Below are 24575 nucleotides of genomic sequence, written 5' to 3' on the forward strand. Positions count from 1 at the left end.
ATGACATTGCACTAGAAATTTACTTCTAAATGTACCACAGTAGTAGGGATTCCCATATATATATATATATATATATATATATATATATATATATATATATATATATATGTATATATATATAGCACTAAACATTCCCTTATATATATGCCATCACACTAGACATTCCATTCCATATGTGTCATCAGACTAAACATTCCTTTCCATATGTGCCTCTGCACTAGACATTCTCATCCATATGTGCCATTGCACTAAACATTTCCATCCATATGTGCTGCAACACAAGACATGTCCTTCCATGTGTCACTGCACTAGACATTCCTTGTATATGTACCATCACACTCAACATTCCCTTACAAATGTCACACTGTATATACCATTGCACTAGACATTCATTTATGTATATGCCATCAAACTAGACATTCCATTGTCTATGTGCCATCACTCTAGACATTCCCTTCCCTACGTAGCACTGCACTAGACATTCCCTTCCATATGTATCATCACAATACACATTCCCAGTCTACTAGGAAAGCCCTTCCATATATGCCATTGCACTAGACATTCCCTTCCATATGTGCCATCACACTAGGCATTCCCTTCCATATCCACAGTTTTATTTCTAACAGATTAATAGTATCAAAAAGAACTAGTTTACCATTTCAGCAAGGTGAAGTATTTTGAAGTGTTTTGCTGATGAAAAATTGATTGCTTTTCTGTCTACTTTTTGAAGTTCTGGAGCATAGCCTAAGAATTTCAGTGGCTCAAAATATAAAACATATTTTAAAAAATCTACGCATGTAAAGGTGCTATCTAATCTATAATGTTCATCTTCTATTCACTGAGTTAAATATGACTCTACATACAGAAACTGATAAATGTTTTGTAGGCTGAAATATGTCTAAAACATTATTTCAAGGTATCCCTTGGGATGCCAGGAGCTCTTTAAACATTTCATGAAAAGTATTTATAAACAACATACCCTGTCACAAGTAGATCAACTTCATGCCTCAGGGGAAATGAAACAAAGGCCAAATTATCTTGCTGAATATCAAGATTTTCATTGTCACTGAAAAAAGACATTTTTAAAAGAAAATCAGCAAGGGCTGTTGCCATATACAAATAACATGATTACTTATAAAAATAGCTAAAGGCTTAAACTGTATTTTTTTTTTTCAATTTCAACAGATGAAGCATGCAATAAATATGTAGCTATGTGTGCAGAAAACCGTCCTTATTAATAAAAAAACAACACTTCCATCATGCTTTTCTCAAGATTTTAACTTTACCACTGATTAAAGTACAACCAATGCTGCCTGCTTATCCTTAATGATAGACTGTTGTCATCAAGAATCTATACTGCCCTAGAAATAGATTTAATCAGTATAATATTTTTACAAAGAAAAAGAAATTACCAGGTTGCATTAATTAAGATGTCAAAATTTTCTGCTCGGATAAGCTTGCTGGTATCCAGAAGGAAGCTAATATCAGTCTAAAAATACACAAAAAGAAACGGTTAAGTGCAGTCTCACTTGCCATACAGGATGTGTACAGTTCTTAAAGTAAAAACAGTGTTACATTCTAAGTGTGTGTGTGTGTGTGTGTGTGTGTGTGTGTGTGTGTGTGTGTGTGTGTGTGTGTGTGTGTGTGTGTGTGTGTGTGTGTGTGTGTATGTGTGTGTCTATGTGAGTATGGGCGGGAAGAATGTCTGAAAGTGTGTGTGTGTGTGTGTGTGTGTGTGTGTGTGTGTGTGTGTGTGTGTGTCTGTGTGTGGTGCACCTTATATACTACACACACACACACACATACGAATACACATGTGAACAAATACATATTATTGATATTGACTCCAAAATGTTTGTCCGTACATCAAAGTATGAAGAAGTCAGTTGCTGTCACTAAAGACATTCATCACATATGGCAGATTTATGTCAATATTTTCCCCAAAAAAGAACTATGTTGTCATTCCCCTACTGCTTCATTCTTATAGGTTCATAGGTGTGTACTAGGCTACTGTCCCTGGAGCCTTTACAAGCCTAGCCCATAAGATTACCCTGGCATCATGCCACCCGACCTTAGTTCACAGTGCCTCTGTCGAGTAGAGCCACTGGAGTGATCCCCGGGCTGAATTTTCTATTTCCCATCCACTCATCATTTCTGTTGAAGCGGGCCAATGAGGTGCTCTGTTTGACATGTATGGGAAGCCTATTCCATAGCATGAGCAGTCTCTGGGTTATGAACCTGTTCCTCCAGCACATTCTGTTGATTGTGTTAATGAGGTTGAGGTCTCTGGAGCGTGTGATACTGAGGGATTGAGATTTCTTTAGATGTATCATTTCTAACAGAACTGGGTCAGATATGGCTTTGTAAGTCAAACAGAGATCGCCTCTAAGGAGACGATATGAGACAGAGAATAGTTGGAGATTTTTGAGTCTGTCCTGCCTGCTATCCTAGTCCCTGCATCAACTGTCAGGTGTAACAAACTCTATTCCTGCCCCAAACAATCTCCACTTCAAGACTGGGGCCAATTTGAAACCTAAGGGCATCCTGGTGAGGGGGAGGAGGGGTGGTGGTGATTTTTCTGCTATGACATACCCTTTAGTATACCCCCTTCCATGTGTTTCCCTGCTACATGGCCCAGTAGTGCAAGACTACAGTGCTTTCCATGCATTTAGACGATCAGCAGCACAGAACAAAAGGTGGAGATGTCTTAGTCTATATTAGCTACAAGCATAACTCTAGGTTGGTTAAACAGGATGATGCCATAGAATTTATCCATGTGCAGATCGCCACAGACAAAGTCTCATACTATATCCTAGCATGCTACTGGTCACTCTCTACATCTCTAGAATCCCATAGCTCATACCTAGCCCTGCTGGAAGCACTCACTATTAAATCAAACACCCTGTTCATGGAGTCTTTATCATTCTATGGACTGGGAAACATACACTTCCTCATAATCACAGTCACAACAATTCCTGGACTTTATTAACAACAATACCTTTGATCTCATAGTGTGCACACCCACCAGTGGTTCACACATGCTAGAAAAATATGAGAGAGTGCTGCACCCCCCCCCCCCAATCCTCCCCTCACAGTGCCACATCCTCATGGTCAGGTTGGACCACAAAGTTCTCTCCTTTGAAATAAAAATCAAATTGGTAACCCGAGCAAACCCTGTAACAGTAACTATTCCAAAGCAAATTACATTTTATTTAGCGATTACTTAAAAATTCAATGTCCATTCCAACCTCATGTTCACAACAACCTATGCAGAATTGTTCCCACAGACCCTGTACAACCACTTAAATGGCTGTATAGAGGCTGCTATACCTACTAAAAATAATCCCAAAACAACCTCTAAAACCAAACCACACTGGTGGAATCCTAACCTTAATACTGTACATAAAGAAAGGAAAAAAGTCATGGCTAAATCAGAAAAACCAACTCCCATACTGATAGGAGTTCTCCAATTAATCTTAACAGAGAACTAAGAGGACTAATTAAGTCCATCAAGGACAATTACAAGGTTAAGATAGCCTCACATGCTAAAGACAACCATAATGCTTTCTAGAGCTATGGCCAAAACCTCAAAGGCAGCACAAATTAATGTGCCAGACCGGTGATAAATGTTGCCACCTTCACTAAGCAGAGCGAAATTTGCTAGCTGACAGGTTCAGCTCAAGCTACACCTCACACTCCCCCCTGCCTCCTCCCATGAAATATGTACTAGCATAACCCTCCCCCAACTATTAACAGGGAATAAGTCCTTGCAGTGCTCGCAAAAGCCAAAAACACACCCTGAACTGGGCCCCAACAATATCCTGGGATACCTCCTAATAGCTTGAAACATGACATATCAGGACCACTTGAGTCACTTTGCACCTATAGCTTTAAAACAGGCTTCATACCACAAGAACAGAGAATTGGAATGATTAACCCACTTCAGAAGGGTGTACAATCAATGACCACAGAAAAGTACAGTTGTGTACACTTACCATAAATGCAGATGTTTGAGTGTATTCTATGTTGCAGTCATCACCTGTGGGTTATCCCTGTTGTGGTAGCCCTCAGCCGGCCAGAATACCAGACTCAATGTTTTCTTGTGCCGGCTGCTGTCGCCTGTAGTCTGACATCAGGTTGTCAATATTATAAAGTAAGGCAGCCGACAACATTACATCAGTTTTTCTTGCCCTAACCCATCAGAAGCACAAGGGAAAAGAGAGAAGTGGTCCTGGTGGCTAAGACCTACCCTGGAAACCTTGTGTCCCCCTAGGGGAAGATGAGAAAAGGGGGCGGGGGGAGGGAAACCAAGACTGCAACAGTGAATATACTCAAACATCTACATTTATGGTAAGTGTACACAGCTGTACTATGTTCTTCATGTTTCACTGTTGCAGTCATCACCTGTGGGAGGATTCCCAAAGCTGAGGTAAAGGGAGGAAGGAAAGATAGATTCCTAGGTATGAGTCAGGAGACCCTGCAGAATTGCAGAGGCAATCCCTGTCCTAGACTTTGAAAAAAGAGAGGTAGGTGGTAATTCTTTGTAAAGGTATGGACAGAGGTCCAAGGGGCCACTTCCAATATGTTCCTGGTAGGTAGTCCTCTGAGGAAGGCAGTGGAAGTGGAGGTTTCCCTAGTGGAGTGGGTACGGATTGACCTAGGGATGAGTTTCCCATGTAGTCTGTAGCAGAAATGGATACAGTGTGAAATACATTTGGAAATTGTTTGTTTGGATATGAGCTTGCCCTCTGCCCCTGGGGCAAAGCTTACGAGAAGCTGGTCAGTTTTTCTGAATGACTTAGTACAGTCCAGATATTATCTGAGTATCTGTGCACATCTAGTGAGTGTAGAATTCTTTCTCCTTTGTTTTAGAAGTTGAGAAAGAAAATGGGTAGGTGTATGGCCTGGTTAAGGGTCACATCAGATACCACCTTGGGCATAAAGGAGAGATTAGTCCTCAGGAAAACTCTGTCAGCATGGAAAATTATGAAGCCATGAGAGCTTGAAGTTCTGAGATCCTTCTGGCAGATGTGATAGCTAGTAGGAAGGCAGTATTCCAGGAGAGGTATTTCAATTCTGTTGAAGTGGCAGGTTCGAAAGGAGGTAAGGTTAGTTTCTCTAACACATAATTCAGGTCCCAGGGTGGAGTAAGAGGTCTTCTGGGAGGCCTGATATTAGAAGCCCCTGTGAGGAATTGCTTAACCAGTGGATGAGAGAACAGGGGAGGGTCTGAATCATAACTGGCAGAGATGGCCGAGGCATGGATTTTAACAGAGGAGAAGGAGAGGCCACTATTGAGCAACTCTGGTAAGTAATCCAGGATGAGGGGGATAGAAGTTTGCAACGTACTGGCCCCTTTTGCTTGCTTCCAGGAGCAGAATATTTTCCATTTTCCTGCATAACATTTTCTTGTCCTGGGCCTTCTGGCCTCTGTGATGATGTCCAGGACAAGTTTGCTTAACAGTGACTTCTTGTTATTTTTTAGTGCATGAGCCATGCTGATAGTTTGAGAGTCTGTAGGTCTGGGTGCAGTACCTTCCCCCTCTCCTGGGTCAAGAGGTCTGACCTTATGGGAAGCAGCTTGGGGGGGGGGGCTGTAAGGTCAGACTGTGTAGTAAGGGGCACCAGTTTTGTCTGGGCCAATTTGGAGCAATGAGGATGGCCTTTGGTTTCTCATCTCTTATTTGAACCTTGGGAAGAAGGGGCAGAGGAGGGTATGTGTACACAAGAGGGATGCTAGGAGGTTATACTCCCTGGTGCAAAACTTGTGCAGCTAGTAATGGAGGTGCAAGGCAAAGAGGTCCATCACTCCAGATTGGCCATGGATGAAATGTCCACCTCTTGGGTGATTTGCAGAAAGATTTCTCTGTGGTGCTGCCATTCATGGGGGTCCAGTAAGTTTCTGCTATGGTGGTCTGCCAGTGCATTGTTGATCCCTGGTAAGTACTGAGTAATTAGGTGTAGCCCCATGGAGGTGGCCGTAAACCACAGACTCATGGCTAACCTGCACAGGAGGTAAGACTGGGTGCCCCCCCCCCCCGCTTGTTGATGTACCACATTACTGTGGTGTTGTCTGTTTTTATAAGAAGGACCCCTGGCCTGAGATGGGGTGGGAAGGAAGCCAGAGAATTTTGCACTGCCAACATTTCTTTCTGGTTGATGTGCAAGTGGAGTTGCTGGGCATTCCAAAGGTCTTGGGTACACCTGCCTGCTAGGTGAGTGCCCCAAGCTATGTCTGAGGCATTGGTGGTGGTTGTCTAGCCAGAAGGGTGGAGGATGAAGGGAAGACCCTTATTCATGGCATAGGCCTCTGCCCACCAGAGAAATTCATCCATTATGCAAGGGATCAGTGGGAGGGTGGTCTCTATGGAATGAGAGTGCTGACACCAAAGGTTCTTTAAGTACCACTGAATCTTTCTCATGTGAAGCCTGGTGAGGGGGATGAGGAGGATGCAAGATGCCATGTATCTCAGGGCTTGCAGGAACTTCCCCGCAGTGAGGTGACTATTGAAGCTAGCTGGGTGAAGTAGAGAGGCATGAAACTCTGCTTTTCTGGGTATAGGAAGGCCATTAGGGTTGCTGTGTCTAGCACAGCTCCCAGGAAAACAATTTTTCTGGTGGGGTTTTGCTTTGATTTTTTTCTCGTTGATGGTGAACCCTAGGGAAGTTAGGAATTTTCTGACAAAGAGATGGTCCTGGAGCAACTTTTCTTTGCTGTTCACCTGAATGACGCAGTCATCCAGGTAAGGGTAAATCTGTATATTTCTCTGTTTGCAGAATTCTACAGCTAGGGCCAAGCATTTGGTGAATACCCTGGGAGCAATATATAAGCCAAAGGGCAATGCAGAGAACTGAACGGGCTGACTGCCTGCTCTGAAGCACAGGAATTTTCTGCATGACTCCCTGATGGGGATGTGGAGGTAGGTATCTTTTAGGTCTAGTGTCACCAGCCAGGCATTTTGAGTGAGCATGGGCAGGAGCTGCTGCGAGGTTAGAATTTTGAATATGGGGACCGCCAAGGAGGTGTTCAGTTTGGATAGATCCAGGATGGGGTGCCAAGTGGCCTCTTTTCTGGGAACAAGGAATAGACTGGAATAAAAACCTTTTCCTGTTTGATCCGGAGGGACAGGTTCTACTGCCCCATGGGATATTAGGGTTTTTACCTATTTTAATGCCTCTGCCCACTGGTTTGGGGTGAGATCTGGGAACCCTCTTGAAATTGGGAGTTCACTGAAGGAAAATCTGTATCCCTGAGAAATGATTTTTAATACCCATTGGTCCTTGGTTTAGAAACCCAATTGTCCTTGAAGAGGGTGAGCCTTCCTCTTATTTTTAGGTGAGTGAAAGGAGGGCAGAGGGCGAGGGAGAGCCATTGTGAGTGCTTACCATAGAAGCTTGGCTTAGATCTTCCTGCCTTGGAGGCTGCAGTGGTCCATTGTTTGCTTCTTTGCTGGCCCTGGGATGGGAGCGTGGATTTCCTGTCCTACGGGGAAGTTCCTGCAGAATCTGGGTGGCTGAACATGAAAGAAATATTTTACTGTTTGCATAGATTTTGCTTTGTCTTCCGTCTTTTTAAGCACCTCTTCTGCTTTTTTTCCCCAGATAGGCTTCCTTATCTAGGGGTGCATCAATAAGTTTAGACTTAACATGATCAGGGAGAAGTTGTTCCTTTAGCCGTGCATGCCTTCTAATAACAGATCCTGTCACTGCTGCCCTGTTGGAGACTTCTAGGGCATCATATCCACATTGTAATGAGTGCCTGGCCACTTGATAAGCAGAGTGTAGTAATTCTGCCAGCTGTTTTGAGTTGGCACCATCAGGGGAGGTAGCAACCTTCTATTTTAATTGTTCCAAAGTGTGTTGTTGATATTTTAACATATGGAACTGACAATTGAGTGCTCTGATAGCTAAGGTTGCAGAGGTGCATACTTTCTTACCCCATCTGTCCAGAGCTCTGGAGTCTTTGTCAGAAAGAAGTCGATTCTTGGCAGAACTAGTCTTAGCTCCTTTGGGTCCCTGTGTAATGACCTCAGGGTCTGCAGCAGGGTTTCTGTACAGGTATTTGTGAGAATCCAGTACTCTGTAGTACTTGTCAAGTTTAGCTGGGGCAGGAAGCAGGGCATCAGGGGCTAAACTGGAGTCAAGGAAAACATCATCCACCACTTCCAGAATAGGTGGGATTGCCAGGGTTCTGTGCTGGGGCAGGTCCAGAAACTCTCTAAGTCATTTATTTGACTGTGGGCCATCCTGAGATTCCCACTGAAAATGCTCCCTGAGGGAGTGAAAGGTTTCCCCGAAGAAGATGTCCTCTGGAGGGGAGGCAGAGGGGATGGATACCTCTGCATCTGAATCCTCAGAGAGTTAAGGGCTGTTGTTCCTCTTCAAAGGCAGAATAATCCGAATCCTCAGACTCCTGGTCTGTCATAATTTCTGGAGAAGGAACCCTTTTCCTTTTAAGAGTGGGGGCTTGAGTACCTCAGATAACAGAGATGAGATCCTCCGTCATTTTAAACATTTGAGCTTGGGGTGAGGGAGCAGTAGCAAGATGGTGGCTAGAAGCAGACTTCCTAGGAGTGGCCTGGCTTCAAGGCCTAAGATAATTTATCAGTCTCTGAGGAACGGTAGTCGGAAGAGTATACATTGTTTTTTGTCTAGAATTGGTAGTGCGAATGGCCTCCTCGGAAGCTGGTGCCTGCATTGCAGCTCTGGACCCAAACAAGGGAGAGACAGCCAAAGGCTCGGAAGATGAAGTGGACTTCTGAGGCATACCGGACTCTGAAAGGGTCTCGGCAGAGGCCTGCATAGAAAGCGAGTTGAGCATCAGAGGCTTTGAAAGCACCACACTGAATTCCAGAGAACTAATGACTTGCTTAGTGGTAGCATTGTCGGAAGGCTTAGCCTTGTGTGGCCTGTCTCTATCTTTACGTTTTTGCAGAATGTGGGCAGAAGGCTGGCTGATGGATGCCATATCAGAATTCGAAGACGGAATATGAAAATAATTGTCTACAAAAAGAGCTCTATGGTGAATGGTTCTCGCATTAAATAAGGCACTGAACAGGTAACGAGTGACATCATGGTCTGGGCCTAAACAAGTGATGCAGTAAGAATGAAAGTCTTGGTGTGGGATCTACTTTCCACAGGCAATACAATTATTAACTTTTTCAGACATCGGTTAGAGTGAGAAAAAAGGATCCCCAACAGGGTACTTAGCTTTAGATGTTTTCAGCTGAAATTCGACTTCTGGTAGCGACTGACCGGCACTCGTGTGAACTGCTTCTGCTACGGGCCCCACGGCAAGAAAGACTGATGAAATGACATTGGCTGCCTTGGTTTATAGTACTGATGACCTGACATCAGACTTACTGTGACAGCAGCAGGTGCACAAAAACATTGACTCTGGTATTTGGGATGGCCGAGGGCTACCACAGCAGGGATAACCCACAGGTGAAGACTGCAACATTGAAACATGAAGAACATCTGCAGACCTATTAGTCTAACTAGTCTAATATGTTTCATCTCCCAAACTCCTGCTTTCACTTATTAAGGGAAACAGAACTTGTCAGAGATTTGGGATGCATGGCTAGGCTTAAAAAGGCCCATGTAGTCTTTAGCCTAGTAAACACCTATGAATGTATGAAACTATGAACAAAACAATGGAATGAATTATCTTGTAAATGATCAGCAAAAACATAGGTGATCCTGAGACACTGGTCCCAACCTAGTTTGGCTTTGGTAGAGGAAGGTCAGGCCTACTAAACCAGGTGGACTTTTTTGAAAAGGTCACCAAGACAATGAATGAGGAGAAAATGGTGCACACTGCTGACCGGAACTTGGTTAATGTGTTTGAAACAATACCCCACTGGGGTAAAGTTGACAAACTCACTGAGCTGGGTAGAAACCCCTACATAACTCTCTGGATTGCCACCTGACTCACAGGCAGGACTCAGAAAATCAGAGGACTGGCAAGATGACCTTCCACTTACAGACAGGTCACCAGTGGGGTACTTCAGGCTCCATGCTAGGGTCACTCCTATTTGGCATCTACTTCTCAGAGGAAAAGGTTAATGTAAAGAGCCTTTGGCTGGCCAAGCTCATAGATGACTGCAAATTGGGAGCTATCGTAAATTTCCCCCATGACACAAATGTCTTACAACAGGATGTAACACAGACAGATTACTGGTGTCAAAGTCATGGATTAAAACTCAATGCCAAGAAATGCATTATAGTGCTTTTTGGAAAAGCTGCAACCCAAGCGAATTACTCAATCCATAAGACACTAATACGAGTTAGCCTAGTAGTTAGGTATCTCAGAACATATGTAGAAAGAAATCTGGCCTTTGACCAACATCTGGCCAAGACAGCAAGAAAATCATGCTATGTTGCCCAGCTTATAAGGAAGAACATGGCATACTGGTCCAAGGAAGTCATAATGCCACTTTACTTGCCCCTTATAAGACCCCTCACTGAGTATATTGCCCACTTTGACATGTACTCGATGAGACATATACAAACCACTGGAATGCCCACAAATGTTCCTTATAAGGAGAATCCAGGGTATATGCATATTATCCTATATGAGTCACCAAAAAGCCCTATATGTATACTCAGTCTCCTACAGGTTCCCAAGAGGCTATCTATGCTTGGCATACAAGGCATCTTCTGAGATCTAGCACTGATGGACCTTTCGCACATCTGCAAAATTAATAACATCAGAACCACTAGATCCAAAAACTTAGATTTTGCTTGTCACATAAGGCATGTTGGCAAGACAGATATGTGTCTCAGAATATCCTATGCTCTGGAACAGGATCCCCATCCATGTGAAGCAGAGTCCATCTCTAACCCCATTTAATAGTTTCATAGGTTATTGTCCTCCCTGTGGTTGAGTGATGTTAAAGATATGCAGATAGGTGCGTGCATGAATGGGTGTGCCTTCTTTGAAAGTTGGGTGCCGGGCTGGCAACTCGGCACTGTAAAAATACACTGCCAATCATTAGCGGAAGGGAGTTCCGCTGTGGTGACCCCTAACCAGGAAAAGCTGAAAGACTTTTTTTTTATAGGTAAGCACTAGGCTAGCTGCCTTTCTGGCCATTTTAAGCCTTTCTGTGCTCAAAATACTCTATCCCTTTTGGTTACAGATTGGACTGACCTATCCCATGGTCAATAATTACATATTACCCCTAATGAGAATAACTGTAATCATCCCATAGATAATTTGGGTTAAATTAGAACATCAAATGTCCTAAATAGCAAGCATTCACATGAGTGAAAATGCAGTACCTCAAAGTTTTTTTTTTTTTATCACAGTGCAGTGAAGATCGGAATATTTATTCTTTCCTCACTGTAGTGCAATCTCGGAGTTGGAATATATATTTAGCAAGGGGTGTGGGGGGCTGTAATGATTTCAACGTCCTGCATTTTCGCTCATGTGAGCGGTCACTATTTAGAACATTCAATGTTCTGATATAGACCCGATAATTTAAAGGAACCTATGCATGAGATAAACCATTTAGGACTTGCCTTTGTCCATTAGTAGTATGGTGGTAATCTGTGGTAATATTTCTAATTCCCATCCATAGATCTAAATTGTACTGGAATATGGGCAGGGATGAACTCTGTTTTATGTCGATGGGGAGTCTATTCCAGAGCAGTGGTATCTTCTGCAAGATATACCTGTCCCTCCAAACTGTTCCGCTGATGTTGCAGAAGAGGTTTAGATCCCTAGACCAAGTATTTCTGATGCTACTTGACTTGCTGATGTGCACTAAATCCATCAGTAATGAGTCAAAGAATGCCTTGTATGCAAAATACAGGTCATCTCTTAGCAATCTGTAGGATACTGAGTATAGTCACAGGGCTTTGAGTCGATCCATGTTATTTAGGGCTTGTATCCTTTATTAGGGTATGTCTGGGTGCATTCCAGTTGCTGCATCTGTCAGGACAGATACATGTTAAGGGAGGCATTGTATTCAATCACTGGCCAAATGAGGGCTGAGTAAAGGGGGGCAATGACATTGCTAGAGCTAGGCACAATCCCATTGTTTATAAGCTGTGCAATATAGAAGGACTTTCTTAACAACTATAGGCACATGTTGGTCCAAAGTTAGGCCACTGTCCACATACGTTCCCAAGTCCTGAACAACTGAGTCAACCGTTAAGGGTAAACTCAATGCAGTACTTCCCTGGGATAGATGATGTCTTAAGGCTAGAATAATGTATTTTTGGCATTTAATTTCAGTTCATGATTTTGGCACCAGTTATTTGGGGCAAACATTCCTACAAGACAGCAAAGTCATACAGGGATTCGATGACTGCTCCTAGCTTGCAGTCAGCAGCAAACTTAGTCAGACAGAGTGCTTTTATATTAACTTTTACTTCATAAATGAAGGTGCCACTCATGGGTGGACCCAGCACAGAAACCTGGGGACTCTGCAAATGATTGGTCTCTTTGTGGAGGTTACTTCTCCTAGTTTGATTAACTGTGTCCTATCTGCAAACCAGTTGGTAATCTAGCAGGTGACATAGGGGTTTCTTCCCAGTTTATTTAGCTTTTCTATTATGCCTGAGCAGGGAATTTTGTCAAAGGCTTTGGCCAGGTCAAGCTATGTGGTGTGTACCATTTTTCCTTCATTCATTGCTTTGATGTCCTTTCCAAAAAAATCCAACAGGTTAAGTAAGCATGACCTGCCCATGACAAATCCAAACTGAGGCAAGTCCAATGTCTGGAGGGTCTCGGTTTCTTGACTAATTAGTTCCATAATAAGTCTTTCCATGGCTTTGCATATGAGGTTGGTCACACTTATTGTCTGTTATCACCTGGGTCTGTGGAAGGCATACCCTTATGCAAAGGAATGATTGAATGACTGAAGCTGCTCTCTAGTCACTTGGTACAAAACCTGTATGGAGGCTGAAACTGAACAATGTAGCTAGGGGTGTGGCTAAATCATGCTGCATGCTAATTAAGAAACATCCAGGAATATCATCAGGACCCATCGATGCAATATTTTTAGCTTTTGATAGCTCTTTTACAGCTTGGTCTTGTGTGCTAGCTGGAAGTTGGCCAGTTTCAGGTACATAATGAGGAACAGAAGGAGGGGAGAATGAGGTAAACTAAGAGTTAAATTTATGGACCAGTAGGTTTGCTATATATTCAGCGTGAGTGTAAGTAAAATTGTTCATAATCAGCTCAGTGCATTGCTGCATTGTGCTTTTGAGATGAAGAACATAACTAAAAACTGCCTTGTGACTGTCTTTGCCTTGGGTACTTATTTTAGCCTCAAACGGCTCTGGTGGATTTTATTAAGCTCCTGAGCTGTTTGTTTATTTCAGTGACATGGGCACTAACATTCTGGAAATTACTCTTCTTAACTTTGGTCAAAATTATTTTCCTTTTATTATAAAGCATATTAATATTATTGTTCCATCATGTGGGTTTGTGTCAGGGGTTTGTTCTGCACTTGATCCTATGGGGTATAGCTGCATCTGTGCAGCTGTTTATATGCTGGTATATTGCCATGGTGTATGTTTCTGTTTATTCAGTGGAGTTACTTGGCTTTGGTGGGGATTTGAAGCTTGCCAATGTATCACTTAGGAGTAGGTAGTTTGTCTTAAATCAAGGTACCTTGGGTGGAGGGGGTCTTTGGTTTCAGCTTTATTTTGGAGACTGCTTTGTGATTAGATCTAGTAAGTAATGATGATATGCAAAGAATGGTACAAGATGCTCCCAGATTAGTTAGGATAAAATCCAAGATGTTATTCCCTAGGTTCATAGGTTCCTAACTGATTACTAGGTTAACGGCACAAGAGCCTTTATAAGCCAAGCCAATAATACACAGGCTATGACAACCTTTTACCTCAATTGCCCAGATATGGGATGGGGTAGTATCAGGGTAGTGAGTCTTTGGGTGTTGGAGCACTGAGACATTTTACATACTGCCTCTGCCCATAAGGGACATGGCCAGTACCTCAGGAGTGAATTTATGGTTCCCCATTCGTTTTGAAGAGAGTTAGGGACAGGCTTTGCTTTACAAAGATGGGAAGTTTATTCCATAGACAAGGTAGCCTTTGGGATATGAATCTATCTCTCCAGCAAGTTCTGTTAGAGTCACAAATAAGGTTCCGGTCCATGGAATGCATAAGCTTTGCATATTTTGTCTTCCAAATAAGTAACATTTTCATCATGGCTGGATCGGAGAATGCCTTGTCTGTCAGGCATAATGCCCCTCTGAATAAATGATATGAGATAGAGGAAAGGGATAAGCCCTTTAGTTAATCTGCATGATAAATGTGTCTTACTCTTTACATTTTTTTAGTGAGAAACCTCTGTGGCCTTTCCATTTGGTATAACTTTCTGGTTAGGAACATGCAGAAAGGAGCACTGTACTTGATATAGGGCCTGATGAGAGCGGAGTACAATGGCACTATAACTTCCTTTGATCTTGATGCCATACCTTTACTTATAAGTTGAGCCACACAGAATGATTATTTCACTATTGTAGTTACCTGATGGTCAAAGTTTAGGTTACTACCTATCTGTGGTCTTAGCTCCATTGCCACTAGGTCTAATTTTAGGGGTGTGCCATCAAGATTATAATTTGCAGGGATATCTGACTTACTGAAAGCTATGATTATGCATTTTTTTGGGATTTAGTCTCAGACTATAGTTTTGGCACAAGTCGTTTGTCACTTTAAGCCTGTTTGTAGGATGTCAACATAATTTGGGGATGCAATGACTGCTCCCAGCTTACAGTCATCAGCAAACTTGGTGAGGCAGAGGCTCCCAACATTGGCCTTCACTACAGAGAAGTATATACCAAACAGGAGGGGTCCCAACACTAAGCCCCGTGGGACACCACTAGTAACAGGTTTCTTACCAGATTCACCTATCTGGACAACATGTGCCCTGTCAGTGACCCAGTTGGCTATCCATCTGATGATCTAGGGGTTTATGTCTAACTCAGTAAGTTTATCTATGATCCCTGAATGGGGAATTGTGTCAAAAGCTTTGGCCAGGTCTAGATAAATGGTGAGTACTGTTTTAACCTCATCTATGGCCCTGGTGACTTTCTTGAAGAAGTTCACCAGATTAAGCAGGCAAGACCTCCCTTCGACAAAGCCAAATTGGGTCAGGCCAAGTTTTTCAAGAGATCCTATGCCATTATTGATCCGGTCCATGATAATTCTCTCCAAGGCCTTGCAGATAAGATGGGTCAGGGCTTATGGGTCTGTAGTACCCATGGTCAGTTGATGGGTCCCCCTTGTGCAGAGGGATGACTTTTGCAGTCCTCCACTCCTCTGGGACAAAGCTCTTCCAGAGGCTGTGGTTAAAGAAAGTTTCTAATGGCTCTGATAGATTCTGTTTTAAGCTACTTAAGAAGCATCCTGGAATGTTGTTGGGACCCATGGAGGCTGTGTTTTTGGCTTCAGCAAGTACAGTAAAGACCTGTTTCCCCTTGTAATGACCAGAAGGGGAATGGCTGCCAGTATTTTCGTGGGTGTGATAGGAGGTGATGAAGAAGAGAAGTTTGAACCAAACGTGTCAGCTAGCAGGTTTGCTATAGTTTCAGGCTGGGTGTAAGTGTTGCCATTCAGGATTAACTCAGCACATCGATGAGTATTTCCCCTGAGGTTATGAACATTAATTAAAAAATAGCTTATGTTTATTTTTCACCTGGGAGGCTATCTTTGCCTCATAGCTTGCTTTGGCAGATTTGACCAGCTCTCTGATTTGTTTGTTTACATGGTTGAGTGTCTTATTGCCCTATTTTGTCTGTTCTTTCTTGGTTTTGGAGAGGATTTTTTCCTTCTGTTGAATAGCCTATTTATGTTAGGGGTTCACCAGGGTGGTTTATTTTTGCCAGTAATCATAGGTTTGACTAGGACAGGTACTGCCTCTTCTATGCAGCTATGACTTTACTTTTACATTGCTTTTGTGTACAGCTCAGAGGAGACCTTAGTGTCATCTGTATTTGGAGGGGCTTGAGAGTTTAATAAGCTGTCACTTAGTTTGAGGTAATTGGCCTTAGCAAAGTTCTTAATAGGTTTGGAGTTTGATGGGGGCTCTAAGTTAGTTTTAATACTAAAGGAGACCATTTTGTGGTCAGATCTTACTAGGGAGGAGTTAATGCCCAGGAGGAAGCAGCATCCCCCATGTTTGTGAGTACTAGACCTAGGACATTTTTACCTGTAGTTGGGGAGCTAGCTAGTTGCTCCAGGGTGTTTGCACTGATAAAAGTCCAATAACCTCTGATCAAGTGAATTATGGGTCGTATAAGTCTCCCAGTTTATGGAGGGGTAGTTGAAGTCACAAATAAATATGGTGTTAGGCTGGATATTTAAGAGATTCCAGAAGGTTTATGTAGGAGGTGTGGTTTTCCAGACTCATGTTAAGGGATCTGTATCAAGCAAGAATATGATAGGAAGTCACACTTTAGGTTAGTTGGGCATGGAGCAGCTCAAGCGAGTCATGTTGTTGGACAAGTCTAGCAGTGTACTTGTTCTTTATGTACGCTGACACACCTCCCCCCTTTGTTTTATCCTGAGCTGAGGGGGATTAAAGTGTATGAAAAGCATTGTAGCCTTTAATAGCAGGGGTGCTTTCTATGGTTCTGAACCATAATTCTGAGAATGCACATATGTCTGCATTCTCAAAGGTGTGGAGTGCTTCCAGGGAGTGCATTTTTTTTATTTAAACTTCTAGCATTGAGCAGTGGTACCTTAAGGTAGTTGTGAGTGATTATTGTTATGTTGGAAGGTTTAACAATTTAGCACAGCCTAAAAAAAAGCCACTATGAGGATATATAATGTTTTTGCCAGTATCCAGAAGCCAAGTGGTGACAAGTGCAAACAATCTCTGGCAAAGCATCATGACTTGTCAATCATGTTTCACCAGGCTGACAGATATTGGATCTCCTTGTTGTGACACCAGAAACTAAGCCAATTGTTGAAGTCAATAATTTTTGCTGGTACTGTGGCATCATCATTGGTTAAGGTAGGATGCTACTCAAGGCTAGATTCATACCCACCTGGGACCTATATTCAGAAAGCTCCATCATGTCTCTCTTCATACAGTCCAGTGAGGTACGTCTTAGGTCGTTTATGCCCACATGGATTATGATCATGTCATACTGTTAGCTGTGGTTTAAAGAACTAAATGCATGCATGATCAGGCGGATCCTGGCTCCCCACAGACAGCTCACTGTGATCTTGTTCTTTTTTTACAATGTAATCCCCAATAACTTGTGTGTAGACATCAGATATTGTTATCTGTGCTAGCATGACAGGCTGAAGTTTTGTAAATAGCTGTAAATAATTGTAAATTACCAAAAGTACCAGTATGACTCAGTCATAGTTCATGTGGGTGTAAGAGATCTGTGACATAACCTCCTAGACTATATGAATAGAGACATCATGGAGCTCTCAGATTATGTGTCCCAGGCTGGTATGAGCCTAGCATTCAGCAGCATTTTACCTTCTCCAAGGACGATGCCACAATATGAACAGAAGATCACTGACTTTAATAATTGGCTTAGTTTCTGGTGTCATTCTATGGGGGTGAAATATTTATCAGCATGAAAGGAGATGGTCAACAGACCATGTTGCTTTGCCAAGGATGGTCTGCACCTTTGCCCTTGCGGCTTTCAAATATTAGCTAAATCATTGTCCTCTCTCATAGTGCTCTTTTTAGACAGTGCCAAACTAAAAGTACTTCTGACATAGCAAATCAAAACCAAATAAATCTAAATGTGTTACTGTTCCATGCTAGGAGTCTAAACAAAAAAACTGCACACTCTATAAGCTCTCCTCATCCTAGAGAATGCTGATGTCTGTGTGATCAATGAAACATGGTTTAAAGCAGTGGACAGCACACCAGCAGTGCAAGGCTATAATACTTTCCACACATTTAGACCAGCTACTTCATAGACGGGGACTAAAGGTAGAAGTGTCTCAATTTACATAAAAAATAAATATACCTCAAGGCTGGTCAAAAAGGACAATGCACTTGAGCTTCTCTACATCCAAATCACCTTAGGCATAATCCCATACCACTTCTTTGCAAGCTTGAGGTTCCCATCTATGACCAAGGAAGCCCATAATATGTACTTAAACTTGCTGGAAACACTCATCATCCAATCCAATACCATATCCATGGGTGACCTTAATTACCCCACTATTAACTGGAAATCATGCACATCATCAAACATACAGGCACAGCGATTCCCGGATTTTGTAAACCTAAACTCCCTGGACCAATCTGTCAATACACCAACCAGGGGTGCAAATACACTGGATCTGGTCTTCACTCATATGGCAGAGTGCAGCACAACCCCCAATGTAATGTCTTCTCTGGTAAGGTCAGACAACAAAATGATCTCCTTTGAAGTAAAAAAAAAAAAAAAATCTGGAATATTCAGGATCTACTCTAAGACTATCTATCTACAATTAAGTGATAGTCTGCTAACATTTCAAGGACCCATAAACCCTGCGAACACTGCTGCCTATGCAAAACTATTCACAGAAACACTATGCGACCATACGAATAGCTGGACAGAGGAAGCTGTACCAATACAGAAGGAGTGCAGAAGTAACTCAATAAACAATCCACATTGGTAGAATTACAATGTCGATAGGTGGTATAATAGAAGTAAGAAGATCAAGGCAAAAATTAGGAGGTGCAGGAAAAAGCAGAATAAAAGCATGCTCACCAAACTAAACAAACAACTCAGAGGAAAAATGAAGTTTTCCAGAATTAATTTTGATGTAAGTTTGACCTCCCAGGCCAAGGACAACCACAAGGGATTCTTTAGCTATGCTTGTAACCTCAAAGTCAATACACAATTTTATGCAGAGCTCATAGTTAATGGAGCCACCTATGCTGAGTGAGAAGATATCGCAAGCCTATTGGCTGTCAAATTCAGCTCCCCTTCCCATCAAATATAACTCTCCCTGCTATCACTAGGGACGAGGTCCTTAATGCTCTCTCTAAGACCAAGAACAGTACATTAATAGGCTCTGACAATAATCCAGGATGGCGTCTAAATAGTATGAAACAATTCCATTGGAATTGCTTTTTAACTGTAGCCTCCAAACAGGCTTCATTCCTCATGAATAGAGAACACCGACAGTCATTCCTTTGCACAAAGGTTGGTCATCTACAGACCCTGCAAACTACAGACCGATAAGTTTTAATAGACTCATATGCAAAGCCATAGAAAGAATTATCATGGAAATGATCAGTATTGACATAAGAAATCTCCATGCACTGGACACAACCCAGTTTGCTTTCAACAAAGGCAGGTTATGCCTACTCAACCTGGTGGACTTCTTTGAGAAGGACAACAAGGCAATGGATGTGGACAAAATTGTTCACACTGCCTACCTTGACCTAGCTAAGGCATTTGACACAATACCGCCCTCAGGCATTGTTGACAAACTCAAGCAGTTAAGTATAATCCCTTATTTCATCCAGTGAACAGTCAGCTGGCTCACGGACAGGACTCAGGAAGTTAGAATTGGGGGGTACACCCCTACAAAGAGGCCAGTCAAAACAGGAGTCCCTCAGGGATTAGTCCAAGGACCTCTCCTTTATGGCATTGACTTCTCTGAAGTCAAGGCCACTGTCAGTGGGCTCTGGCTGATTAAATTTGCAGATGATTGCAAATTAGGAGCAGTCATAGAATCCTCTACTAACACAAATGTTCTCCAGGAAGGGCTGACACAGACAACTAACTGGTGACAGAGCCATGGACTAAAACTAAATGCCAAGAAATGCATAAAAATATCCTTTGGGAAGTCATTCCAGTTACCTTGGTAACTATCATATTGACAGCACACCTCTAAGAGATGACCCAGTATTTTTGGACTTGGGGACACACACACAAGCATTAACCTAGCCTTTGACCATCATGCGTCTACAGTAGTGAGGACACCATTCTATGCTGTGCAACTTATAAACAAAGGTATGGCATATTGGTCCAAGGAAGTCTTTGTTCCACTGTATTCAACATTCATCACACCTGTCATTGAATAGAATGCCTCCTCTGGTATGCACCTAACCAGGCATATCCATCAGTTGGAACACCCACAAAAGATTCCTCACTGAAAGAATGTAGGGTGTAAGTAACATGTCCTATGCAGACTGTATCAAAGCCCTATCCCTCTAAACTGTCTCTCCTACAGGCTTTTGAGGTATGATCTATGCCTGACATAAAAGGCATTGTCAGGGCCTCACTCTGATGGGCCTCCTGTATAGCCACAAAACAAACAGCACCAAAATTACCCATTCTAAAGACTTAAATATTGCCTGTGATATAAATATGACCTGCTGGAGAGACAGGTATGTATCCCAGAGACTCTGGAACAGGATCCCCATCCATGTGATGCTGAGGTCCTCCCTAACCTAATTCAAGTGTAACTTGGACAATTGGATGGGAACAAGAAATTCATCCCTGGTTTGGCACCTATGACTCTAATGCACACAGACAACCTCTAAATGGTTCATCTCTCATGCCCCTTCTTGTAAATGTTTCATCTTCCAAGCCCCTGCTATACTTATTAAAGGTACCAGAAGTTGTCAGAGATTTGGCATGCATGGCTAGACTTAAGAAGGCCCATGTGGTCATTAGTCTAGTAAACATCTATAAACCTATGAAAACAAAAAGCTTAAAACCTTGAAGCACAGATGTGCAGAGACATGTAGGCAGCAAATCATAATGGAGGTGTGGTCTATGTAAATTAGGCCCCTACATATCTACTTGTAGATGGTTGGATGGTGGTCATTTTACTGATGAATACATATTTGCCAGATTATATTCACTTATTTCATATATATGTACATTTTTCAGGCTTGGATAATGTAGCTTTCATTCTGAGGTTGTAACCACTCCCACTGAGTAACCTGTTAAGTTCACCAATGTACAGTGTGAAGAACTGCCACCCCACCATCAGACATGTCCATATGATTATCTGGAGCCATGGAGGATGTGCCACCACAGCTTCAGACATGCCCATATGATTACCAGCCCTCATTTCCTTCCTCGAAACAGTCAACCTAGCACAAGAGAGCGGCAAATACGTATCTTCTCTTTTTCTTGACCTCTCAAAGGCATTCAACACTATTTCCCATTCCCTCCTTCTGTCCTAGCTCTCACACTTGCATCTATCTCCCTCAACCCTAGACTGGTTCTCCAGCTACCTTTGCACGTGCCAGCAGGCTGCACAATGGAAAGAGTCAACCTTCCCTTTCTTACCTACACCCACAGGAGTTCCCCAAGGATCAGTACTTGGCCCTCTGCTCTTCAACTTATTCATTAACAACTTTCACCTCTCCATCCCTGAAGCCTCAGTCATCCAATACGCAGATGACTCCACTATTATCTGCTAAGCCTCCTGCCCCTCCAAACTTCTACTTAATACCCAAACAACCATCTCCAAAATTGAATCATGGATGCAATCGCATCACTTGGCCCTAAATGCCAACAAAACAAAGCTAATGATATTTACTCCCACTAAAACTTCCCAGTTCCACAAAGTCCAATTTTCCATCAAAAGCCACAATAACACCCCTCTTGAAATCATTCCTAGTACCAAACTACTTGGCATTACCATCGAAGAAAACCTAAAATTCGACTCCCACATCCTCTCAGCAATCAAAAAACCCACCAGAAAATCGTCCTCCTCTACAGACACAACTACTACCTTACTCCATCTTCCCATCATACCCTTGCATCTACCTTCCTTCTCCCCTCTCTGTAATGGTGCTCCCCTATTCTCCAACCTACAACTTGGACTCTGTGCTAAACTTTAGGCCTGTTACAACAAAATCTGCAAATTTGCAACCAATTCTAAAAACTCTTCCCATCACTGTCACTCCCTACACACCCTAAACTGGCTAGAACTCCACAACCACCTAAAGTACCTACAACTTACAACAGCCCACAAACTCATCTTTAAACCAGCAGAATGCCCCTCTCTTGCTAAATCTCTAACACCCTACACACCTACCCGTACCCTGAGATCCACAGGCCAAAACCTCCTGCATGTACACAAACTCATCCACCCAACTGGTAAACTACTACTATCCCACACTATAGCCAAACTATGGAACAATCTCCCCACACCACTACGTAATATATCTAACCACAACAATTTCAAATCCATGCTTCTCTCCCATCTCTCCTCCAATTGGGAATGTCCTTCACATGCTCCCACCTAAAACTCCCACACTACTAACTCCACACCTAAATCATCATTTCTTTGCCTACTTTAACTTAATTCAGAGATCTTGCTCCGAACACCTTTTCATAAATCTTTTGCATGCATGCCTCTGGCCTACCTTACTCATATTCTCAAACTTTCATTGTTTGCTTTTCTTATCCATTGTACCCATAATATTTTTTCCTCTGTAATATTGTTAATTTGTCTCTATTCGTATGTATTTGTATGTCTGTTTGGGGCTTTTCCCCTCGGGTCTCCACTGAAAAAGGGTAATTCTTACCCACCTGGACCAACCATGAACCAACAAATGCAAATAAATAAATAAATAATGCAAGATATGCCACACAACCATCAGACATGTCCATGTGATTATCTGGAGCTTCCATGGATCTGCTATCTCAGCATTTGACATAGCCAGATGATTATTTGGAGCCTCCCTTTAACTGCCATCCCTGCAGCAGGCATATCCAGATGACTATCTGGAGTGTCCCGGGAGCTGCTATCCCAGGAAAAGTCATAGCCAGATGATTATCTGAAGCCTCCTTGGAACTGCCACCCCCAGTTTTAGACATATCCAGATGACTATCTGTAGCCTCTCTAGAGATCTCACCCCAGCATCAGACATACTCAGGTGATTATCTGGATAGAGTCTCTTTCCTCTAATGCTCAGTCTGTTACTATAAGCTGTAGTTATCCCAGAAACATGGTTAAAATGTCTCTGTCCAAACACAAGGATTTTACTAGGTGGCTTAGAATTCTGCAGGAAGAATAGAGTAACTCTTAACAAACGAAAGAATCTAGAAAAGTTGGAGACATACTCATTTATTCAACTGCTAACTACAAGTCATACCTTAGGGTTTCTTAGTCATGACACCCTGAGTCACCAAACATATTATCTCTGGCATCATGCCAACACAGACTAAAAGAGAAATAACCTAATACCCTTTGACTTTGTGCAACCTCAGAGGTAACATATTTTGTGATCAGACCTGTGCGAGCAAAATGAACGGAATGAGAAAAGCTGATTTACAGATTTCTAAATAGCCCCCTCCCTGTCTTATGGGAGGTATTTGCAATGAAGAAAGCTGGAAAAGAAATGAGAGTGTCACATCCCTGAAGGAATGTGGGGGAGAGGACACTAGAGTCTGAAATTCCTTGGCAAAGGATTCTTCTGAGACAATTGTTAAACACAGAAAGCGGGACTTCAGTAAAATGGTAATCAAGTCCATAGTCAAAAAACAAAAAAAAAATATTTTTTTTTTATCATTTTAACAAGATGAGGTACTGTTTCATTACAGAAGCAAATAATCTGAAAGAAATATTGAATAAAAATTATTAACCAGAGAGCTTGGGTCTTCCCATTGATAATTAAGTATTAAATATGGTTGTTCATCAGACTACTGAGTAGGTTATTATTTACTCCCCAAATCCTTTTGTATTGTATTGCAAGGATGTATGTGTCTAACAAAGGAGGCATCGACCTACTAAATAGGTATTTTAATGTGATTTACAATCAAGCAGAAAGTAATTAGATCATTTGAAACTACCAGTCACTCTTCCCTTTTATAAAGGTATGCCTTAAATTTCAAATTATTTAAATTCTATGTTTACCCTTTACCGTCTTGATTTCTCAGGGAACAGTATTTCTTCTCCATATTTAGAAGTATGCTAAGGAAAGCTGCATCATAATTAATCTGTGATATCACCGGCAAGCAAATGGCAAAGGCTAGGTCATTCTAAACTAACCTCATCCATGAATGTTTAAAGTCCTCCCATATAGTACTGGGAATGATTTAGCTTAAGCACTTAAAACAGCAGAATGACCACAGTGATTGCCAATAAATAGTGGCGTTATAACAGAAGATTTATATCTAGAAGGAAAGTTTGTCCCGATCAAATCTGACGCAGCATTGTTTGCTCTTGCTCTTGTAGGAGACTTAACTGAATGAACAAATTAACAGTCAACATCAGCATAATAATGTAGCATGCAACAGTGAGAGTTCTAGTCTAGATAAAGACTCTGCACATACAGAGTTGTGACTTTACAGCAAAGGGAGTATGAAAGCCAGTACACTACTGAAAACAGTAGAGTAGGGGTGATATATGGACAGGATTTTGAATTGTTACATAAAATAAAACGGTCACAAAGCACTCATTTAGTGCCACGATAACTTAAGAGTTGGTGATGCTTTAATAATTACGTTCTTTAATTAATCTTTAACCAATAAAAATACACAGAATCTCTTCTCTCTTTATATCTCTCATTTCTCTACATATGTTTATCAATATCTAGCTACATATATATATATATATATAATATTTATTTATATATATATATATATATATATATATATATATAT

The 24575-nt window shown here is 42.0% G+C and overlaps 1 protein-coding gene across 1 annotated transcript in view; it reads right to left on the reverse strand.

Moving 5' to 3' along the window:
* ITGA4 (integrin subunit alpha 4) overlaps positions 1-24575 on the reverse strand; it is a 1222769-nt gene that overhangs the window by 252615 nt on the left and 945579 nt on the right. Inside the window, exons 20-21 of the mRNA XM_044075262.1 lie at positions 1413-1489; positions 980-1066 (exon numbers count right to left, since the gene is read on the reverse strand). Coding sequence (XP_043931197.1) covers positions 980-1066; positions 1413-1489 — 164 coding nt within the window. The remainder of the gene's footprint in view (positions 1-979; positions 1067-1412; positions 1490-24575) is intronic.

Source organism: Protopterus annectens, chromosome 6.part0 (genome assembly GCF_019279795.1).
Source record: "Protopterus annectens isolate FY-2018-M chromosome 6.part0, PAN1.0, whole genome shotgun sequence".
Classification (NCBI taxonomy): Eukaryota; Metazoa; Chordata; order Ceratodontiformes; family Protopteridae; genus Protopterus; species Protopterus annectens.